General features: G+C 30.4%; 2 protein-coding genes across 10 annotated transcripts in view; one reads left to right on the forward strand and one right to left on the reverse strand.

Moving 5' to 3' along the window:
• Positions 1-3,094, forward strand: part of Tnpo (transportin 1) — a 75,267-nt gene extending 72,173 nt beyond the window's left edge. For 3 of the 4 annotated variants that reach the window (XM_067268530.1, XM_067268529.1, XM_067268531.1), the window contains exons 20-22: positions 1,256-1,430; positions 1,528-1,639; positions 1,728-3,094. In XM_067268530.1, the coding sequence (XP_067124631.1) occupies positions 1,256-1,430; positions 1,528-1,635 (283 nt within the window). In that variant the 3' untranslated portion in view covers positions 1,636-1,639; positions 1,728-3,094. Of the gene's footprint in view, positions 1-1,255; positions 1,431-1,527; positions 1,640-1,727 lie in introns of those variants that run through there. The other variant, XM_067268532.1, reaches the window with a different exon arrangement.
• A 2,041-nt stretch (positions 3,095-5,135) lies between these two features.
• Positions 5,136-23,410, reverse strand: part of LOC136973769 (latrophilin Cirl-like) — a 119,261-nt gene continuing 100,986 nt past the window's right edge. For 2 of the 6 annotated variants that reach the window (XM_067268521.1, XM_067268522.1), the window contains 19 exons: positions 13,876-13,914; positions 13,545-13,737; positions 13,365-13,471; positions 13,005-13,235; positions 12,742-12,891; positions 10,671-10,774; positions 10,393-10,584; positions 10,141-10,324; positions 9,906-10,061; positions 9,607-9,830; positions 9,492-9,541; positions 8,916-9,027; positions 8,741-8,844; positions 8,280-8,670; positions 8,106-8,209; positions 7,866-8,034; positions 7,643-7,783; positions 6,875-6,944; positions 5,137-6,808 (listed from right to left, as the gene is read on the reverse strand). In XM_067268521.1, the coding sequence (XP_067124622.1) occupies positions 6,015-6,808; positions 6,875-6,944; positions 7,643-7,783; positions 7,866-8,034; positions 8,106-8,209; positions 8,280-8,670; positions 8,741-8,844; positions 8,916-9,027; positions 9,492-9,541; positions 9,607-9,830; positions 9,906-10,061; positions 10,141-10,324; positions 10,393-10,584; positions 10,671-10,774; positions 12,742-12,891; positions 13,005-13,235; positions 13,365-13,471; positions 13,545-13,737; positions 13,876-13,914 (3,515 nt within the window). In that variant the 3' untranslated portion in view covers positions 5,137-6,014. Of the gene's footprint in view, positions 6,809-6,874; positions 6,945-7,587; positions 7,784-7,865; positions 8,035-8,105; positions 8,210-8,279; positions 8,671-8,740; positions 8,845-8,915; positions 9,028-9,491; positions 9,542-9,606; positions 9,831-9,905; positions 10,062-10,140; positions 10,325-10,392; positions 10,585-10,670; positions 10,775-12,741; positions 12,892-13,004; positions 13,236-13,364; positions 13,472-13,544; positions 13,738-13,875; positions 13,915-23,410 lie in introns of all 6 variants that reach the window. The other 4 variants (XM_067268520.1, XM_067268525.1, XM_067268524.1 and 1 more) reach the window with 4 other exon arrangements.

Below are 23,410 nucleotides of genomic sequence, written 5' to 3' on the forward strand. Positions count from 1 at the left end.
ATCTCAGAAGAACCAAGAAGAGTCCAGTACTGAAGATTGAAATAGCAGTTGTTTCTGTGGCTCATTGTTAATTTCATATCAGCAAAACAAAAAATAAATAAAGTTCTTAAAAACTTAATAATGCATTATTAAAGCATATTATATATAGTCCAGATCTTGTTTTCTGTGGTTGTTTTCCATTCTGTAAAAGAAAAAAAAGGACAATGAAGAAAGAAACTTAGTTCAGTAGATAAGGAATGCATCATTATTATATAAAATGGCCTACAAAGTGTTTTTAAGAAATTAGGAGTTTGCTATGAATAATAATAATTCAAAAAAGATCATAACTGCAATCCTCAAGCTTCTCCAGCTATGAATAAAAATCTAGAGAAGCCTCAGAAGAATTTTACTTATATATTTTCATACAGAAGTAAATTTTGTTGAAACTATATTTATGTATTAAAAATATAAATTTTATATTACAGTATACAAAGCAAGTAAATGAATTGTATAATTCTTTAGAGTTTACTATGTAGAATTTGGTCTGTGAAAGTTTAAAGTTTGAATAATTAAGATTTTTTTAAAAAGAATTTTGTATCTATTTGATACATATCATAACTTATTCCTACTTTGTTCTCTTTCTGAAATAGGGCAAATGTTCTCATAGATGTTTAAATTATTATATTTGAAGAACCTTGAGAATTTAACATTGTTTAAATGTATTTAAAAAATTGTTTATGTTGTTTATAAATTTTGTCACATTTAAATAGTAATTATCTTGCTAAATGTAACTTAAGGGATTTAAAAAAAAATAACAACTTATTTTTAGTAATAAAAGATTATTATTATTTATTAATGTAGTATTGCACTTGTATATTAACTGCTATAATATTTTTATTGTCTTTTTAAGTAACTAATAAGTTCTGTTATTTTTAATTTTATTTTATTTTTAATATATGTAGTTTTTAATTTATCACAAATATCAGTGAATGGTGTTTGGGCTTGTCAGTAACATTTTTGCACCTGTTTGCATTAAAAAAAAAAATTGGTTTGTATATTGGCATGCTTGTTGATAAGTTTAGTTTTTTAATTATATTTTAAATATTTTTTCTTATTCTTATTATTACAAATACTTTTTTTTCTGTTATTTTGAAGCTGCAAATTACAAGATACTCATATCACTTACTCACAATCAACTAACTACACAATTAGATGTTTTTATATTTATCTAATTAGTGTATTTGAAAGAAAAGTAATGAAATATTGAATATTAAAGGTGTACTTCATTAAGAAACATTCGTGATAATGAAGAGAAAGATTCTGCATTTCGTGGGATATGTAGCATGATCGGCGTAAATCCGGCCGGAGTGGTTCAAGATTTTATTTTTTTCTGTGATGCTGTTGCTTCTTGGGCAACTCCCAAACAAGACCTCAAACATATGTTTAATGAGGTAAAATAAAATTTAAGATTAATAATAATTATGCAAAATTTTTAAAAATTTTATATTATAAATGTGTATTGATAAAAAAAATTTTCTGGGATTATAGATTCTTCATGGTTTTAAGAACCAAGTTGGTGAAGAAAATTGGAGACGGTTTTCAGATCAGTTTCCTGCCCCTTTAAAAGAACGTCTTGGGGCCAATTATGGTGTCTGAATAAGTAAGATTCATCATGTGGTACATAACTTTATGAATATAAACATCAATATATCTTTGAACTATAACCGTATATTTTAAAACTTTTTCAGGTACCATTTGCCAAAAGCTGGGAAAGCTAAATCACTGACCACACAATATTCAAATGAAAAAGGGATAATTGGGGTAACTGCATTAGATGATTTAAGATCAAGAAATTGAGGAAGATTAAACCAATGGAATGTTATTTAGAATCCATTGTTCGTATTGTTATAATTTTTGAAATAATTACAATAATATAAGATATTAGTCAAAGGTTTTTCTTGTGGGGAAAATTATGCTAAGAACATCTCCTTTGATTTTTCTCTTCTATAATGAAACGTTGACTGCAACAGAATATATACTATTCACTTTGTGAACTTTTGAAATTGAAATGATCATTTTCCGTGGACTTTAACATTTCCAATTTTTCTTAACCAATTTTAAGCATTAAGTATATAATGTTCTAGTATTTTTATGGTATAACTTTAAATAGAATTTTCCAGTTGAACAAAAATTGCATTATGTGCTTGTCATGTATTTCAATGATGATGATAAAAAAAAAAAAGCCCTAGGATAAGTTTAGAAATAAGTTTAATCAGATTCTTAAAAATAGTTTTCATTTTCAAATTAGGTTTAAGATAGTTTATAAGATTGGTGTTGCTTGTTAGGAATTGTGTAAATTGTTAGTTGCTAGTGTTTAAAAATAAGAAACTCTATATTAATATAGAGTAATATGCAAGTTAACTTTTCTTAATATATGTTTGCTGTCTTAAATTACTTCAAATATGACTAATAGAACAACTTTGTTTGACTTGAAAAAAACTTCTTTCAGTTTCTTCGTTATTGCTCAACTTGACACAAGATTTGTTTATCTGACTAAGAGAGAAAATTTAGCTTTGTTTTTCTGTAATCTTATAAAAATCACTTCAATTTAAAAAGTTAAGCTTGTGTCACCTTTTCGTGTTACCCCAATTTCATGTTAACACTTCAATATCTGTTAATAAGGTGTTGTGAAGTGCCTTATGTCCCTTTCTTGTCCCCCCACATATGTCAGGTTCCACACACAGGGGTGGGGGGAAGGGATGGTATTTAAAAATAATAATAATAATATAAAGACAGGTTTTTGTAAAGGATGCTGAATGCATTAAATCTTATGATGTAATTAATTTTTTGAAATTAAATAATAAATTTGTTGTAATTCAGAAAAACAGATTTAAAAAATTTGAAGAATATGGCTGCTCTAAGGTTATTTTATCACAGTAAATATAGGTGTTCATATAATATTTTATGAGGCAGCTGCAGAAATATAATGTACTTAAAATGTAAAAAAAAAAGGGAAAAATGTTCTAAAGAACAAGTTCCTGTGTAGCTCAGTCAAATGTGATGAGAATAATGTTTCATTACATCAAAGAAAATAATAGTGACAAAAAACTTTCAATTAAATGTGATAAAAAAGATATATTTCATGAGTACAATTGGGTGGGTGGGTGGGACCCCCCCCCCCAATCGTATGCATGTGTGTGTGTATGTGTGGCATGTATTCTTACTATGCATCCTCATGTCTATTTTTCTTTCACTAGCATCTCATGTTGCATTATTCATATATAATTCATACCACTTGAAAGTAATGCAGTTTTAAAATGTATAATACTGTTGGAAATCACTTTGTTGTAATATTCTTTATAGGTTCCTAAACTATGGCATTTTTGTAATGTAAACTTAAATCTCATTATTATTATTATTAATATTATTATTATTATTATATTATTTTTTATTATACATTTTTTTGCAAAGAAGTTGAAGGGAAATCTTTTTGAAATTGTCTTTATATTTACTGTTAACTTTTTAATCTTTTTCTAAATTCTTTAAACATTTCTGCTCAAGGCCACTGTTTGAGAGAGTAATTTAAACTTGTCACAACTATGAGCTAGTCATATTAAATATATATATATATATATATATTATAAATATAATTATATGTAAACAATGTACTGTATATTTCCCTTCAACTTCAGATCTTAGTCAGTATTGTGTTTATACTTGATGGCAATAAAAAAAATTTAGAGAGAGAGGGGGAGAAAAATAAAAAAATAAATTAATTAAACAAATATCACTTTTCACAGAGGTTGAACCTCTGCTCTCACTTAAAAATTCGGGTGCAATCTGCAAATTCTGAATTAACTAATCTCTCTAATTTCAGTGGTCACAGCATATTTGTATATATATATATATTATATTCTCATATATATGTATGTATATATATATATATGCATGTATAAAGTACAATCATTCATTATCATTTTATACAACTTGGGAATGAGGCCTATAAAACTCTGGTTGTCAATAAATTGTCTTCCCTTTCCTGAAAAAATCAAAACATTTAACATTTTGAAAACTAAATTAATATAATTTCAAAGATTTTAAGCAGCTGGCTGCTTGAAACAGCCCAAATTTTCTTATTTTTTAAATTAAGGCCAACTGGATTTTGACTCTCTTTACCTCAATCCCAGTTGAATATGGTATATTGTTATGATTTTGACTACTGTGTAAATTTTTGAGTGATATATATATAGTTCAGATTTGTTCATTTCATACATTGCCAAAAAAATTTATTATTATTATTATTATCATCGACGTTGCATATCATTTGTGAAGAACAAGATGTAAACAATGCCCAGCACATAGTAGTCAAAAGACATAATAATTTTCCAAGCTTTGTGCCATTGTTAGTGTAAATTGTCTATTATTGTATTTCACTATACTGTGCATATCTAAAAACTAAAAATATAAAAGATAAAAAAATACAAATGTGATCATGGTTGTGTAAATGTGTTGGGGGCCATAATTGTAAGATATGTTAGTTTAAATTGTGTATGTATCTAGGATTAAGACAATAGAATATAAGTTTGTCTCTAGAGATTCATTTTTTGTACATTTGAGGTACAAACTATATCTATATGTTAAGGGTTTGCTATGTATGAATGCTGCATGACAATCTGCATGATTTAGACCAATAAAATTTATCAAGTGCAGTCTGTTAAAAAGCTGTGGTGGTGTAATTTTATTCAAATTATATTCCATTACAAAAAATTCTACAAAATAATATATTGTAAAAATATAACAAGCAATAAATAAGTATAAATGTTATATAATTACTTGGTAGTTTTCAAGTATTCATTAAGTGCACATTTTTATATATTAATAACAACTGGGAATTATAAAACTGTTTTTTTATTTTATGTTTGTGTGTTTTTGGGGTAAAGGAATTTGGAAGTTAAGTTTTCAGTAATAACTTATATGACATCATTCAAAAAAAATCATATTTTATTTCTTAATTTTTTCACATTTAATTATTTACTTCATTAATTTAATAGGAACCATTAAAATATTAGAAAAAAATTATTACAATGAAATTTCTTTACTTGCCAATTAATAATTGAAAAATTTTAGTCTGTTTATATAACTTGTATTTATACAGTAAAATTGTATTTAATTGTTTTCAAATTACATATACAAATAAGACTTTTTTTATACATTTATCTAAAAATCTCCAAAAAACACACCATGATTAGAATTTTTTTTTTCTTTATAAACTACCAGAGAAAGGCAAAGTGAAATAATGTTACCAAATAAACAAGTACAGATTATTAATATTTACATTTAATTAATTCTAGGAATATACAAAAAAAAGATTCACGACATTTATATAACCCAGTTTTCATTGATTGGATGGAATGTCAGAATATTTTAAATTGACAATTTTAATGATGAAGACAGTTTTGCAAACGAATGCTTTAATCAAGAGGACGGTCTGCTCTTTTATAATATATAAAATCAAAAAATGAATATAAATTCAAATATTGTGTAAATTGTTTTTTCTTTTATACTTGAAAGAAATAGTCTTTGTACATTTTAATTATTTAACCACCCTTTAATGCAACATTGATAAAATAATCAGCCATACAATCAGGATATCCTTTTTTGACAGAAGTTACATTATACCAGATTTCATTTCATCGACAAAAAACGTATAGTATAAGGCTAGAAGCCAGTGCTTCGTAATTTTAAGAAACTTTTATACAAAAGAATTGAAATGCAACCAAGATACAAAAAGTTATCTTGACTAGGCCATTCAGACTAGGAAGCATGCAGAGATTAATTGGAAAATTTTTGCCTGCATTTGAACATCAAAAAATTTTTCAAAGATTTGAAAGTCACACTTTTACTAACATCTTTAAACTAGTATTTAAATAGAGCTGATTTGATTCCCCGACGAGTTTCAAACTTGCCAGAATCATTCTCTTTTAAAGAGCACACAATTACCTGAGAAACTCCCATAAATTTAACATTAGTTATTATCAGCAGGGAGTACCAGTACTTAGTTTATAATTAAGTTCTGTGTTATATGATGGTAAACAACTTTTCACTTTCTCCCTATCCATTACGGCCATCAATCCCATGACTTCTGAACTGTTTCGGCACTTGAGTAAGTCTGGAAAAACTACATTGTCCACACTCGAAAGTCTTTGACTTTCTTCATTATTTGGAATGCAAATGTCATTCATAATTTGTATCACATCATTAGGAAGTTTGTCACTGGAAGAGCGTTGATGACTCCTGTGGTGTCGTTCATGACGATACCACTTTTGCATCTCGGGCGACTTACTAGAATAAGTTTTGCTATCACCATATATCTGTTGTGGAAGAGGAGAACGTGTATGGCGTTTCAGTGTGAGAGATTCTGTTAAATATGAATGTTGGTCGGGTCCATAGTTCAATAATGAATGCTGACTTAAATCCGATCGCTCACTACAACACCGTTCAAAATTTTGATGAACTTTACTGGCATAGAAACGATTTTCTGGTGTTTCCAGGTGATTTTCAATGGATTCGTAGATGTGGTCGACGTAAGGAGTACAAATATCCGAATATGGCTGATACGGAGAACTTCTGTACCATTTTTCTTGTGGCCAGTTTTGTAAAGTTGCAGTGTTGGAATTCGACACATAAACTTCGGCTTCGGAAGACTTGCTATACCTTTGCACCACTGGTTGTATATTATATGAAAACTTCTTCAATTCTTTAGCAACATTAGGGGTTAAATTATCTTTTTCAGCTTCCTGGCTGTTGGGCACTGTAGTATATGGGAGACCTGAAAGCATAAGAACATAAGTCATTTGTTAAGGATTGTACCTAAATAAGAATTGTTCTAATGTACCTGGTGTTGTGAATTTGAGCACTATAGAAGAATTTTCTTCTTTCGGTAAGCTCCAGGACTCCGGAGGTATCTTTAAGTGAAAAAATAATGAGGTACTATTTAAAATTATTTAAGGATATATTAATGTAAAAATTTAATTTTTTTTAAATATTTATTTTCATGATATTGATTTAAAAAAAATTATTTCTGAGTTTTAGTTATTAAAACCAATATTATACTAGTAGTATAAAGTTGCAACAATTCCTGTCAGAAGTCACCGTTGTAATCAATTATTCATTAATTAAGAAATCCTTGATATTTTCTATCCTAAAAATATTTCAAGATTGATCATACATTTTGTTATTTACAAAAATTAGTAGTATTTAAAAAATTGTTAGAGTAGCAATTAAAAAAGGGGCATTTTAGATAGAGAAAATGGTAATAATTAAAGAATAGAATAAATAAGATAAAAAGAATAGTGCAAATCATTCAAAAGTCAAGAAAAAATTTATTTCATGCAAAAATTCATGCTTGCAATTTATTATTTGAATTTTCATTTAACTTAAAAGAAAGTTTTTAATTGTATAGTTTTAATTTTGGTAACATTCCAGAGGGAATTTTTTACAAAAGTATATTTATTATATTAAAATATATATGTAATGTTTAATAAAAACTAAATTAGGAAAACATGCATTAGCAAAAACAAATGAAAATGCTATGAGTGCAGGCAATACCTGAAGGAATAGGGCAAACAGAGGAAGATATCAGAGGGTAGGGGATAGTACCCACACTATGTTGGCTTGGGCTGGAAACTGCAGGAACTGTTCCATTTGGCTGATGACTAGTCAAGGCATCTTCGGATTTTGGGCTGTAAACTTGTAATGATAACAGGCCTCTTTGGTGGAGAAATTTTCTTAATTCTTCTCTAACCTAAATTTTAGAGATATTAAATTTAATTGCATTTAAAAATCATGGTTAATATTTATTATGTTGTATAGCAATGAATACTTACCTTTATACTTCCAAATGAATAGAAAACCAAAATGTATAGTCCTTGCAGAGTGTTGACCACCATAAAAATATATGCTAAGAAGATTGTCTCTCTATTTGCATATAATAAACCTGTTGTCCAAGTCAAAACCAAGAGACAGAACAGGATTATTGCCAGTCGGATCCAAGATCTGAAAGTTATCTGCAAAATTTAAGTTCCCGAATGCTAGGAAAGTGAAAATTATTGAATATTTTGACTTACCTTATGCTAGCAAGTTTTGCTTCTTCTTTACCTTTGACAGTAGTTGCTAAATTTGAATGCTGACACATTATAGAAATGGCTATTATTAAAAACACAGATCCTCCCTGTAAAGTACAAATTTTAATAAACTTTTTATATAAAAATTTTAAAAAATTTTTGCTAAATTGTACTAACAAATAATATTCCAACAGCAGGACCAATAAAGCTGTAGGTGAAGTAATTATCTGCTCGAAGCCAACAATATTTTTCTGTTCCATAACTGTATGGATCTACCGTAGCAGATATGGCAACAATTATAATGGGCACACCGTAAGCAAGAAGATAATACCAACATCCTCTGGACTTTTCTGGTTCTACCATTTCTGTCAACATGATATAATATTGAAAACCTTCCAGGGAAGCCCAAGCAAAAGTAACTAACAAGAAGTAATGTAGAAGACCAGCAATAGTACTGCAGATAATGTGGTATGTAGTCTGATCTATCCCTCCCAAAAATATTATTTCAGAAATTAATAAACAGAGGAAGAGGTTTCTGTGTATTATTATATTATCTCCAGTTAGATTCCTGAAAATAAAGAAAACAGAAATTATTATATACATTTTGATCTTTGAATAATAATGAAATGATCTTTTACCTTAACAAAAAGAGTAAAAAGACTGTTATGAGCAGACAAAGAATGCAAATTGTACATCCAATAGTTATAATTATCTTCATCATGTCTTTATGTCCTTGATATTCCTAGAATTAAAAAAACAAATTTAAGAAAAAATTTCAATAGAATATAAAAGAAAATGACAGTAAATTTTTACCATTATAGGTTTAACATCCATAATCACAGCAAAATTGGTTAAGTGATCACAGGCACAAATGGTATGAGTTCTGTTAAAGTGCTGTACCCAACAACCTTGACCTGACCATTCTCTAAAATATAAAAATTAAAATTATATGTAGCATCAGATTTATTTGTGAACTTTAAAAGCTGTAAATATAATTAAATTGTAGTTTGTTTATTTATCGATTTTTTTTTTAAAACCTATTGTCTCTCACTTTTTTGATGTGTTCAATGAACAAAACTAAAGCAATTTACTCAGAAAATTGTATTTCTGCCAAATGTTTCTTTATAAATAGAAGTCAGACTCTACTGTTATTACATTTTCAACTGAAAGCTCTTAAAATTAATTTGAAAAGACATCTACTGAAGGATTAGAAGTCCATTGGATCCTCTCCAAATTGTCTATGTAATAATTTATCAGCAATATCAGGATTAAGAGCAGTGCTACTGAAGGATATAAAATGATTTTTTCTTAATCAATAATCTTGTTGAAATGCTTTTTTTATTTAATAAAAAAGTATTAAATATTTGATTATAAAGTTTAAAACTTTACCTCTCATGAAAGTCCCAATAAACACAATAAGGATTGGTAACATTATCTTCCTGCAAAATAAATATGTAATTAGGAAAGAGTAAAATATTTGTAAAGGTATAAATTAAGTTCTAACCTGTAAATGTTTAAGGGTAATTATAACTGGCTGGGTTAATCTGATCATTCCATGTTTACCCACCGATGCAGCAATCACTCTAGAATTAACTATTCTAGTGATGTTTCTCGGACTCTCTTCTTCTGCAGACAGATCCCGCGAAAGGGAACGAGGATGGTAATTGAACTCTGGTTTTAAGAATTCACCGACTCTGCTGTATGCCATGAAAACTACTTTAGCCAGACCTAAATTAGCATTATTATTTGTGAGTCTTTATCTTATTTTAAACATTCATCCATTAATTGTAGTAATTAACTTACCATGTCTGGACATATCTGCCAGTGCTTGTGCCGGTAGAAGAAGCGAATCTTCCATTCTGATCCAAGCAGTACTTGCATTGTCATCCTTAAATTCTTCTAAGATGGGAAACTGTACACTTTTCAAACTTCTTGTATTCAAAACTTGTACAGATAATACTGTTAGAAATGAAATATATAATTCAAATATAGCTTATCATCACAGGAAAAATAATTTTAGCTTTTCAAATGTACTTACACACATTATTTTTTGCAATGGTAAATGAGTCATCCTGTCCGGATGCATCAGCTAGAAGAAGAGCACTCTCTTCTAACTCTCCCAGTAGAGAAGAAGTCACTTGTCTGCGGTCCGAAGAACTCAGCTCTTCCCAAGCATCAAGCTGATCGTCTTCTAATAAATTACTGACCGTCTCTAGTAAAGACTGCAGGATACATATTATGTAATTTCATACTTTCATAAGAATATGTATAATGTACAATGATGACAAACCTGTAACAGTTCTCTTAGCACATGATACCTATGCCACATATCTAGAAAGTTTTCCATGCTATTCACTGTCCTGGTTAAAGTCTGTTGGATCACATCGCTGACATCTTTCAAATCTTCACTGAAAACTGCTTTGTTGACTGTCATTAATGCAAGTTCTGTTGCTACACTTATGACAGATTCACCTTCTTCCATCTTAAAAAGTTAGAAAGAAAGGAAAGTTCCATAAATTATCTAAATTCTAAAAGAAAAGAGAGATTATAAAAATAAATTTTATTTACCCTCCTCCTGAGGTTTTCGACCCAGAATGATTTGCATTCCTGCAAATCTGGAACATCAGAAGACCACCTGATAGGATCCACACCACAATGCCATTTAGCAAGCCCTATAAATATAAAGTTAGTTTTATGAACTAATTTTAGCTGTTCAAAATTAGCGTTAATTGCTTTCTTGTATTGTCCAATATGCTGTTTGCTTATAGAACGGTTATAAAGTATACTATGTAGAAACAAATTATTATAGTTTACCATATAAATGTTTTGCTATAGTTATATAATAACAGTGGCGTAGCTACGGTTCTCCAGGCCCAGTGTGGAACCAGATTTGTGGGCCACGAAAAAATTTTCGGGTCTTTTTTCTTGTGATTTTGGGGCCCCATGGGCCTATCGCTTTCCAGGGGCCCGGTGCGGACCGCACCCCCTAGCTACGCCACTGTGTAATAGTTATGTTGTAATCTTCCACATTTGTCTTTTTTTAGAAGTGCAAAATTTCTTTGAAAAATCCATTATACACACGTAGCCACAGAGAATCCCTATTCAGAGCACTGTGGCTGTAACCAATAAACGGAATTGACACAAAAATTGATTTACCAACTTTGCGAAGACTGCAGAAAAGAATTCTGCAAAAAAATATTAGTTCAAAAACTTGGAATATGTAGTTTATCATGGAAATGTTGCAACTTTGGCGGACTTAAAGGATCCTATCACACTGCACGTGTGAAGCATCACCGGAGAGTAATTGTGGTACTAGAACATCGCCATCAAGTTTTACACCTGAACAATGGGGTACACATTGACAACATTCCTTGCATCAAACAGCCTTCGTGTTTTGTTTTGTTTCATATATTTTCCCGTAAAGCGGAAGTTTTGGAACTAAATTTTTTTTGCAAAATCCTTTACCGCATCCTTTGGAAAGTCCGTGTGCAAATTTTGGTGTCAATCCGCTTACAGCTACACAATGTTCTGAATAATGGAGGGCCATAATTAGTTTTTCTTATATAAAATCGCATTATTCGGTAATGAATTTCTCTCACTCACGCTAAATCTTCATTGCTAAATAATGCGATTTTATTTTTAATTCGTCATAAAATTAATTTTCATAAGTGATCGGTTTATATACGTTTCCCAAGTATATAAAATCGAATTACCCAGATATATAACGATACGGCGTGACAGACAGACAAGCAAACGCTCAAGAAATAAGATATATTATCGTTCGTAGTCCATTTTTTCCTATTTCATTACCATCTGGTCGGATTTCGATATGAAATTCCAGAAATTCTCACGAACAAATGATGTTAAAACCAAAATCAATATTTACTCGACTTATATAATGGTTACTTTATGACAGTTCAACGTTTGTTTCTGCTGCAGCTTTAAAAACAGATACTGATATTTCATCTATATGATTTGCATTTTTATTTAACTTCGACTAGAAAATACATTTTATTACATTTTTTTCTTTCTTTCTTGATTTCGTGCGGATAAAACAGCAGCATATAAAACGCCCGGTGCCAGTTATTTTATGTGGATTTTGTTCACTAAACATTGTTAATCTGCTTATGATTTGTTTTATTTTGTAATAAAATGACACTGTACTAATTTGTCAACTATATTTTTATTTAAAAAATTGCTGCAAAACTCTCCGCGCTTTCTAATTTAACAAAAGTCTAATTGCCGCTCGGAATCGATTCCGGATGACGCTAGCTTAATTTGCATAAATTTAAAAAAATGTATTAACCAATCGAAAGAGTTCGTTCGTTTAAATTCGATATTAACCAATCGGAGCGTTCGTATAAATTCGAAATTAAATTATAGAAAAAAAAAGCAGATGTAGAAGTAAAAATTAAAAAAATGATAATATTTTTCCTTAGATAATATGATTTATCTTGTCCGGATCAGTGCATTATTTTTTTTAAATTTAATTAACTTTCTCTATTTACGTCAATTAATTATACATAATACAAAAACCTATACTAATTAAATATTGTATATACATACATATATATATATATATAAGATTTTGGACCATTTCCAAAATGAATCCAATTTAAAAATAAATAAATTAAATTACCTGAGGATCCACCTGGACATTTCTGAACGTTGAAATCTCCTCCTTTGGTCCAATTCCAAAACAGATCACGTGACACGACCGGCATGCAAAATCCCTCGCGGAATTCGAAATTCAAATCGCCGTTTCCTATTGGCTGTTTCGACGACGTCTCTACAAACGGACCAATAGAAAGAAGTGATTGTCAAACGTGCCGAAAAAGTATTTTTTTTTTATTTATCTATTATATATATAAAGTTTCTTTTTTATTTTTATTTATAGCTTACCTTTGGTTAAAGTATCTGTAGTGGCTACAGAAGTATTGGTATTAGCTATAGATTGCTCCAGATAAGGACTCGTAACAGCCTCTAACGTCACGGAAGATGAAAGAGGAGAACTCGAAGGATAAATCATGGTGGAAGTTGGAGTGGCACTCTCCGTTCTTTCGATCGTTGTTTCGTTGGTGTTGTTACCCATATTTAACAACGAATTTAATTTTCCCGGCGTTGTTCCCGAACCTGTAACAATTTTATTTAATTATAAAACTCGCTTCTGATTAAAATCAATTACTTACATTAACACCCGTTAAGAAATTTCCATCGTACTTTTAAGTGCGGGATTAAAATTTTGTTTTAAAAGATCCTAACCTGAAACGCAATGATATTGCACCTCTAAATACTTAAGCGTGCCGGGGCATGGATCTCCAAACATATTACTAGATACGACCACGCTGCAACTAGGCTTTAGACTGCATCTGCAGAAATTATCATCAATTATCTAAATTCAACGTTTCGGTTAATGGCGTACCTTTTACTACTACTACTTACCTGTCTTGCATTATCAGAAAGGACCTGTATGACATGCAATTTACACTCCAGTCCAAATTACCGTGATCGTTACATATGCTTATGCTAAATCTTCCATAATTGGCCCGAACTAATTTTATAAGTCCGCCATTTTCGCATCCTACTCTAAGTTCACGCTCTTCGCAAGCGTACGTGGTGATATAATTAAGACGTTCTGAAAAAAAAATCAGATAAAAATATATTTATAATACATAAGATATATTAGGGTTATTTATTTATTTATTATATATATATATATATATTTTTTTTTTTTTTTTTTTGCTTTTCGACTTTAAATGATGAAATATTTTACCTAACAATGGCGGCCTCAAGGAGAAGGATGAAAGGGACACTGGAAAAATAACAAAGAAAAAAACACAACTGAATTTTAAAAAATAAAAAATAATAAAAAGAGTAAAAAAGAGATTTCTTTTTAAGAAAAATAAATAAATTTTTTGCATCATGCTAAAAAAAATTAAATATAAATAGTCTTTCTTGATAAATAATATCAAGATATTAAGAAGTTTAAAGAGAAAAAGGAAAAAATAAACTTTATTAATTACAATTTTTTTTCAATTTTTAAAAGTTAATTATAATTATTTTGTTTAATAACAATAAAAAAGTATTTATAATTTATTTATTTTTAAATTTAAATCTATTCTATACTAATTAAGTAAGTCGCATCCATTAATGATAACGTCGGCTTCGTTTACGCATTATAACAATAAAAATAACGTTATAATTTCCGAGACAAAAGTCTTTGTGTATGTGTGTGTATATATATAATATAAGAATAAAAACATATTTAGAATAAAGAAGGAATATAAAAGAACAATTAACATTAATGAAAAGAGAATAAATTTAGAAGAAGACACCTGCGGCTCCGGATAATGATAACATCGAGAAGATTAGCGAAACAAATGAATCGACCATTCCTGTTAATGTTATCTCGTTTCAAAAATTCCCTCTTAATTTTTAATATTTTTCTGCGTCGAATGTAATATTCTACCGAATTTAATTAAGCATACTTTAAACAACAAGTCATTAATAAATGTGAGCATCGAAACGAGATTTTTTTTTATATGTACCGTACGTGTATATATGTTTGTATGTATACAACTGTCTCAGAAGCATGTCGTTGTCGTCGTTTCTCTTGAGAAATATTAATTTTTAAATGTGGAAATGATATTTTTCTTTCTGCTTTTGACAAACGACGAGAAAGGATTTACGCAATTTCCCAGACGATGACAGTTTTCGGGTCTTTATTGGTCACTTCCTGTGTCAAATAGGAGGTCATCTAACGGTAAATGGACTCGGTGACGGCCCATTGAACTAATGACAATTTTCACACAATTATATATAAATTCCTCATCCGTGAAATAGCGCATTTTATGCTCTTGCAGTTTAGATTATTAATAATTTAATACGCCGAAACGGAGGCCATTTTTTTATTTTTTTTTAAACAAAGTTTTTCTTCGATTGACCTACTTACTAGTATACTTTGTATAAAATTATTATAAATTAATATTAATGTTTAAAAATATATATAATTAATTCGGAAACTTATAATTAGAGAATATAAATATTCAATATTTTTAAAATGTTTCCATGCGCTTCCGCCCTCTAGTGTTAAGTGTTGGAACTAAATCGCGTCGTCTGTTTAAATGAATGATTTGTTTGTCATTTTAAATTAGAATCTTCCTGACATTCTCATAAATATTAATAAAGCGGAAAATAAATTGAGTCTATATCCATTTTTACATATTATAAAAGTGAATTAGCTAAAGATATTCGAAAGTATTAATTAAAAGTATTATTACGTCACACCGTGAATTTATTCACTTGATTAGAATAATTTGCATTGTTATTTCGATATTTCTTTCTCGTAAAAATAATATTAAATTACTTTAAATTTACACCACAACAACGAAAGCAAAAAAAAATCTACGTCACAAACGAACTATTGTTAATTAAAAATTCGAATATTTAAAATACGCCAATAACCACGTGATCGAAATTATCCAATTAAACAACTTTGATCTGTTGTTTATCTGTTTACGTGGTAAATGAGCGAAGTTTGTAATTTGTTAGAGTTCATACAAATGAAAGATGGCTATAAGTTCAGTCAGGTGATCAACTATCTGGAAAGAACGTAAGAGAAAGAGCATCCATCGTCAAATTATCTTCTATCAGAGAAACCATTTATTTCATCCAACAGCTGTTGCATGCTTCTGTTCAAAAATACAGTAAAAACAAACGTAGAATATATTCAATTTTTAGTATCAGATTTACAGAAAGAATATGTTAATAATAATACAAATATATATATATATTTCTGTATTGTTTTAAATATGCTTTTTTTACATTAGAAAAATCACTTTTGGCACTTACATTCCTTGTTTGTTGATCAGAAATGTGAAGAGAAAACGTTATAAATCTTTCTTCCTCATTATCTGGTTTTATCTTATGATTTATAACCAGAATTCTTGATAAGAGAAAGCTATTATAACAGTTAAGATTTATGGCTAATACTATTGACTGTTATCTACGATGTTGGGGAATTCGAAAATGTTGGATTATGAATTTTTATAGAAAAAAAAAAAATTGGATCAGAAAAATATATATATTAATCTCTGTTACCCTCTTACAACGCTTCGTTACATGGAGGTGAGTCAAGTGGGGTGAGAGAGGTTGGCACAAGCGCACCAAATGTATTTTCCGTGTTGTATCGATCTAAAAGTACACTTCAAATAGAAAATCTCTAGATTTGAAAATAAATTTGAATACAAAGGAATTCATTTTATGAAACGTTTAAGCTTGACAAAGGCCCTTTTTTTAATTAAAAAGTGTTGTTTGAAAGGATGAATTGTGCGTTTAACAACGCATCTTATCGTTTTATCTATCGTGCAGAGGGTCGAGAAGCGAAGCGTCGCGACTGGTTGAATGGTTGAACACGCGTCGCGAAACGAAGCGACTCGCGCCGAGATATTTAAAATATACGTACGTATTTTTAATATTTGAGGTGTTCTGGATAATTAAATATTTTAAAATATTTGTTCTGAATGGCTGACGATTAGGAAACATTTCGTTAGAGACGCGCGCCGCTTCGTTCACAGTCGCGTTCCGACGCGATTACGCACGAAGCGGAGCCACAAAATTAGCGATTAGTTCAAGTTTTCTTTATAAACAAAACTATTAAAGTTTTTATATTAATAAATAAACGATTTTAATCTTCTATATTTTGTTACAAATAGCAAAAACAGAATACAATATGTTATAATATATGTGCGCGGCGCATCAAGGGCACGACGCGCGAAGGTAGAAGGTATATATATATATTCAAGTATAAAGCTTAAGGTGAGGGTATATATTCAAATGATATATTCTTTAAGATATAATTTTTAAAATAAACATTAAACATTTTAAAAATGCCATTAAAGACTAAATCAACAAGACTAAATGCGGACGCGACCTTTAATTTCGCGTGCGTCGCGCCGCATAACAGAGAATATAATCCTTACACTCACTGACAGGTAATTAAGTTAAAAATAATAATAATTTTCCACGATTTAATTTCAATATTTGCGTTTAATTATATAAATTCCGTAAACGCAATACAATAGCATATACAGTATATATACAAGCAACGCGCCGAAACATAATACAATCTTGAAAATTCTATTATATTATTACTAATAAAGTAATTTAAGAGGAGAGATATTGCAAAAAATTCGTTAAAAGAAAAGTATAATATATGCGGGATGGACGGATAACACGCGACACCATCAGTAATAAACAGGGAGACAATGGAAAGCTAGTTATGACGTAGAGGAAGGGAGACACTCATCAAAAATCACTCAAGTAGTCCAAGACGGAGGAAGGAACAAACACAGAGAGGAAGGAAGGAAAAAAAATCAGCTTCTGTTTTCTAAAAACACATTCCGCTTTAAAACAAACAGCTGTTTGGAAGACTGTAATCAACGGTAACACGCGATAAGACAAGAAACACGGGTCAATGGATAACGCAGTCTTGAATTTCCATGCTATTTGATTGAACAGTTCTAAGAGAACAATGGAGAGAAAAAAGGGGGATGCCAGCTGGTGTAGTAATCCTGTGGACGTTTGTTTGAAGCAAACGAGTGTCGGCCGGCTAGTTGAGTGGATTGGACTCCTGACGAAAAGAAAAGAAGCCACTTTAACAGGAGGATGGGAAATTAGGGGGTGAGTGATCGTCTCGCTTTGGATGGCGAAATTAAGTGAAGCAGACATCTTTTCACTTTCTCTACTACTTTGGTATGTGCAGACCGAAATTAGATAGAAGGAGACTTCAGTTGCCGAGCCCTACTAATTCTACCCCATTACTTATTATTAAATTTGACAACGTACTACCCAAATTAAAAAGGATTTGATGACGTGTTGACAATCAAAATCGACGTTACTCGTTAGCGCGGCAACGAATTTTACGCGAATAATACGAGAAAAATATTAGCGAATTTGTATATGTCTCGATGATATTTTTCTTAATATATTCTTCTAAATTAAAATTCTTCGAATTAATTTTGCTGTCGAGAAATTGGTGTTTTCGTTGTCAAAATTGAACTTTTATCATCCGAATCTAAATTATAATCAACGTACATAAAATGTTTTTAATAAAAATTACAAAGTTGACGAATAATATTTATTAAAATTTCGATTTATAGTTTACAAAGTCTTGCAAGATATTCCTTGTAATATTCACGCCACGATTTCGTTCGAACATTACGCTACACAATGTTCTTTAACACTGATTGAAAATGTTCAATCAGTTCATATAAATAAAGAATATTGTCAAGAACAATTCAAAGAAACTTTTGACATATAATTACACAACGTTTTGACATTTAAAATTAATTTTTTTTTTTTTTCAAATAATATCTCGACATTACTCCAAAACTCCATCAGAAAAGTCATTTGCATAAAAAGAAATCTTCATTTCTTTGAATTATCAAAATGAAGATCAATATCATGAAATCTAAGAATAATTCTAGCATCATCCCACATCTTTTACCAATCTGAAACTTAAGATTTTAACAAAATTTTTAAATCCCATCTTTTAAGAGAATGAGAAGAGGAAGAAGAAGAAGAGGAGGATGAGGAGGAGGAAAAAGAAGAATTATGATGCATTCGTTATTCAAATGCAGCAAATTCAAATGCATTCGAACCTTCAACAACGACCAGTGTCCGTTGTTCAGAGGTTTAACTATATATATTATTCGCTTTGATAAAATACAACAATATAGATATTTTTTCGACAAATTATTCTCATACAAACTAGCAATTCGAAGAAGTATTAAATCTTAATAATAATATAATTACCGATATTCGATCTTAATACATTTTTAATGAAAAATCAATTATTATAGCCTTGAGCGGCAGAATTTTATTATTATTATTATTATTGAATAATGTATTTTAAAGCCGAGTTAGAAATGGAAGGAAAGCTTCATATCGGAGTCATTTGCAAACCATTTGGAGCCATATTCTTGTCACTGTATCAGAAACAGAGTAAACATCAGGCAACCTCGAATGGCGATAGAGAATGTGCCTGAGGATACTTTTGCAAATTACTCCAAGTAAACATGCGATAGACTATAATAATTTTAATCTTTTTTTATATATATGCAATATGCAAAAATATATAAAATATATATATTTATAAATTTTATTACACCATGCTCTTGACAACACTATTACCTGGAGATTTAAATGTAGTTTTACTCAATAAAATTCTGATAAATTCCTTATCTTCTCTAAAGAAATGTGTGTATACCATTTTTATTTTTAAAATAGTAAATAATTTCTAAATTTAACAAAATTATTTTGAAAAAGGAATTTGTATTATCGAAAAATTCTTTCCTTTTTTTTTCCTTTGTTGCTTTCAAGAAAAAAAATTGAGTAAGATATTCTTCGTATTGTTACGGATAATCGGATTATCAATGCTAACCGGATATGGTTATTCTAGTTGGATGAACATTTTAAAGGTAGTTTAACTTGTTTAAAGCCGAAATTCTCTCCAAGAACTTTCTTAAGGGAGGATTTTTTTATGTGTGAGATATGATTTTAATCATATTTAACTTGGGTGCTTAGTCTGGAAGAGGTTGTAGAGTGTTGTTTGGCATATGCTAGATGACGAGATATTCGATCCGAGACAGGTGGTAAATGTATTATCATCAAGCGAAAACGGTATAGAATTGATGCCCCGAGGATGGAGAAGGAACGATTATTTGCTTTCACTCAATTCAGTTTTAAACGTGGTGGAACGTATAGCGAGACGATAAAGTGCGGTTCACACTAGGCGATTTTTGTAATTCGAGCGACGTGCGACGAGGTCAAACGAGTTGATCTTTATCAAATTTACAATTATAAATGCCGTGTTGTAAGCTATTAAATGAAAAAGAATTCCATCGAGTGATTGTAATGGAATTTTGTGTGAAGTGAGCCACAAAATTGCTCGCTTGTAACGTGTGAACCCAACTTAAAATAACCATCAGTTAGTAAGGATATAAGTGATTTTTATATGGAAAGTATTTTACCTGCCAAACAGCTTTAGCTCGAAAGTAAAAATATAATATATCTTCACTACATTTCCTGAATAAATGCTGCAAGTAGGTCCTACTCCAGTGATGAATGGTATCGCGTGTCTCGTTTACGTAACATACTATGAATAGTACATTAGTTTTGTATGGGATAATTATTTATGTTGGGATATCGATGACAATAATTATACTATAGCGTTTTAACTAATAACGACATTTTATTTGCACATAAAATGTATGATTTTATAAACGTTAGACGATATATTCTCCCTCGTATATTGTTGACGCTGTCATCTTAAGCGCGGGTGCATTTTAAAATTCTCACTGCACTACACTCGCTGGAGTGAGTGAGTTCATACACATAAATGTATTTTAACCCCGTGGGGAGTTTATTTATTTTCTCCCCTTTCTTCTAGTAATAGAAAGGACGAAAACTATTATCGTAACTTCCATTATAGAGGAAAATTTACCGAATTTTTCTACATGGTTTTACAGTAAAACACTTTGTATGTAAGCAAACACAATATCGTTCATTCTTTGTAAATGTAGCCTGTGACGTGTTTAATGACGGACGAAACACGAACTCGGTCGAAGTGTTTACTGGATATCTAATGCTGTAAGTGGTTCTGGACTATGCTGAATTATTTATTCACGGTGAGATATTTGCCAAAACACATTTGAGGCAACTGAGCCGACAAAGGAAAAGACAACTTTCCACAAAAAATAATTGAAATAATGGTCTTAAAAAGCATTTCCTTAAACTCACTTTAAGCTATTGCTTTTGAAAGATTTATCACCATTGCTGATAAATATAATAAAGTAAACCTCCACAGAACAGGCTTCTTTTTTACAGCCGACACCACCAAGGTGTAAATTTTTCAATGGAGTTTTCCCGTAATATACTGCATCAATATCATCCCTGCCACGTATAAGATACAGAAACGTATGACACATTTCACGCATTCGTAGTTAATTTGGTGATTTTAATCAAATATAATCCAACGATATATAACGTGAAATCCCATTTATAACCATCTATAAACTAGTTTATCGTATATGCATACAATTAAGCGCTAGAAGATATAGAAAACTCAATATTATCTGCTGATTAGTATGTCTCCGAGTAATAAATTATGATCGTAAATAATAAATCTGGTGACTAGATACCTGTCGTAAAGCCTTAGATTCGAGTGTCATGGTGTTGCTCCTTTATATAATCAGAGTTTCAACCCATAAAACACATAAGATATGCCTTTTGGTACAGAGTAAACACGAGAACTTTATTACCTTAGCAAAGTTAAGAATGTATTACCTAGAGTTGCGTGTGAAAGCATAGGTGAATAATGAGTGGAGTAAAGTGAAATTCTATAGGACATTACAACCTTTTATATATTTCCTATCACGCAATTTCAAGATAAAAATTGAAAACAGAATTTTTTTTTTTTTTTTTGTAATTCTCCATTTCAATATTTTACCTTTTCTTTAATTAATTTAAATTGCATAGGATGGGTAATTTTAGTAAAATTAATTCCCATGTAAAAGAGCTTCTTCGCAGCGGAACAAAAGAAAAACAACGTTTTTGAGTAGAAGAATCTAGTTTTTTCGATTGTCTTTATTGTATTTTAGTACAAAATCCCTAGATTTAGTTGCAGCAATTAAGGATTAATAAGCGAGAAGGAAAGTAATTTTTTTTTCTTTCTTTCTTTCTTCTTTGGCTTCCTACTCCTTTCTTCTTTCTCTTTCGGGATGCTTACATAAAATTTGAATAAAAATTAGTTTAGATAATCTCACGCTTATAAAATGAATAAAGTTAAATTGGTGTAGTTTGAAAAAGTTAATGTCGTTCAGTTTTTCATTAAATTTTACTTATATAAATTTCTTAAGAGAGTTTCGAAGATTCTCGAGAATATTTCGCGTATCTTCAAAGCATCGTAGAGTATTGGGAAGCAGCAGCAGCAGCAGAATTTTTACTCTTCCTCCTCTTTCAATTCTTTCAGGCGAAAGATTGCATAACAAGTAGCATAAGGAAAAGTCAATCAGAAACTTAGCTACCATCTCGACAGCAGGGGGACCGTCTGTAAACAGACGGTATTCGCTTTCGTCTCTCGAGTTAATCGAGCGTTTAGAGCAGCAATTCCTGTGATTTCACAACTCTACAACCCGTTCGATTCGTCCAATCCTGCCTTTAATAACTTCCCTTAATCTGAAAGACGAATGAAAAGTCTTTGGTACTTTTTGATAAAGACAACTGAAGCAATAAAGGATGGCAATTATCTTGAGATTAAATTTCGGATAGGCGATGAAATTTTATAATCATCAACTGATTGCTCCCGCTGAAATACCACTAAGCATCAAAGAAAGAAAGAAGAAGAACAGGAGAAAAAAAAAAAGGTACATTTCCTAGATACAAATTCATCAAATTAATATCGATCGGCAACGTTTTAGTAATTATTATACTTTGACTAATTAAACGATTACTTTTGAAAATGGGCTCTTCCGCGTAGGAAAATGGTTACGTAGGACTAATTCGATAAGTCAAGCCACCGCTAAAAACTAAGCGTGAACACGACCGGTGTGTTAATTATCAAACTAAACACGTTTATCTTGCCAAGTAGCCAGACTGTAACCATGTTGGTTTGGTTCCATACAGTCCATATCACCTCGAGCCTTCTCGGGATATTGAACGATGCGAATCAGACTTATGATATTGATCAGAAAAATACAGGATTACATTCCTTTCTGGATATGGATCAGATGGACGCTGGTATAGACAGCTAATCGGTTTTTGATTTGAAATCATAGTTTATGGCACATAAGAAAAGGGGAAGAAAGAAAGAAAGAAGGAAGAAGTCGACATAAAACATTATCAATCATACGTCAGCAGAAAAGGCGCATGTATAAGATATTTTTCTATCGTCAAAAGTAGATTCGCGTATCCGTCTTTACAACCCAAAAAGTAGGTAACGATTTTTGATATTGCGTGTTCAGACTGTCTTTAGTTGCAGGTTGGAGTGTCTTGTTCTCCACCCGTCCTATTGATTGGCTACGGAGCTTCTAAAGATTGAAAAATTCCACGTTGCCATCAGGGACTGACCTCTGGGGTGAATTTTTTTATTTTATTTTTATTTTTTTTTTCGTTTTTCCCTTACAATTTCTCTCGTTCGCCAAAGTTATTTTGTAAGAGCGCTTTGATAAAAGATAGATAAAAATAGATTTTTCTACGGTATCGAGTTTTATAAGGAAAAAAATCAGTTTTTATAATTACGAACATGT

The sequence above is a fragment of the Centruroides vittatus genome, unplaced genomic scaffold (genome assembly GCF_030686945.1).
Source record: "Centruroides vittatus isolate TY-2023 unplaced genomic scaffold, ASM3068694v2 contig_329, whole genome shotgun sequence".
NCBI classification, from domain to species: Eukaryota; Metazoa; Arthropoda; class Arachnida; order Scorpiones; family Buthidae; genus Centruroides; species Centruroides vittatus.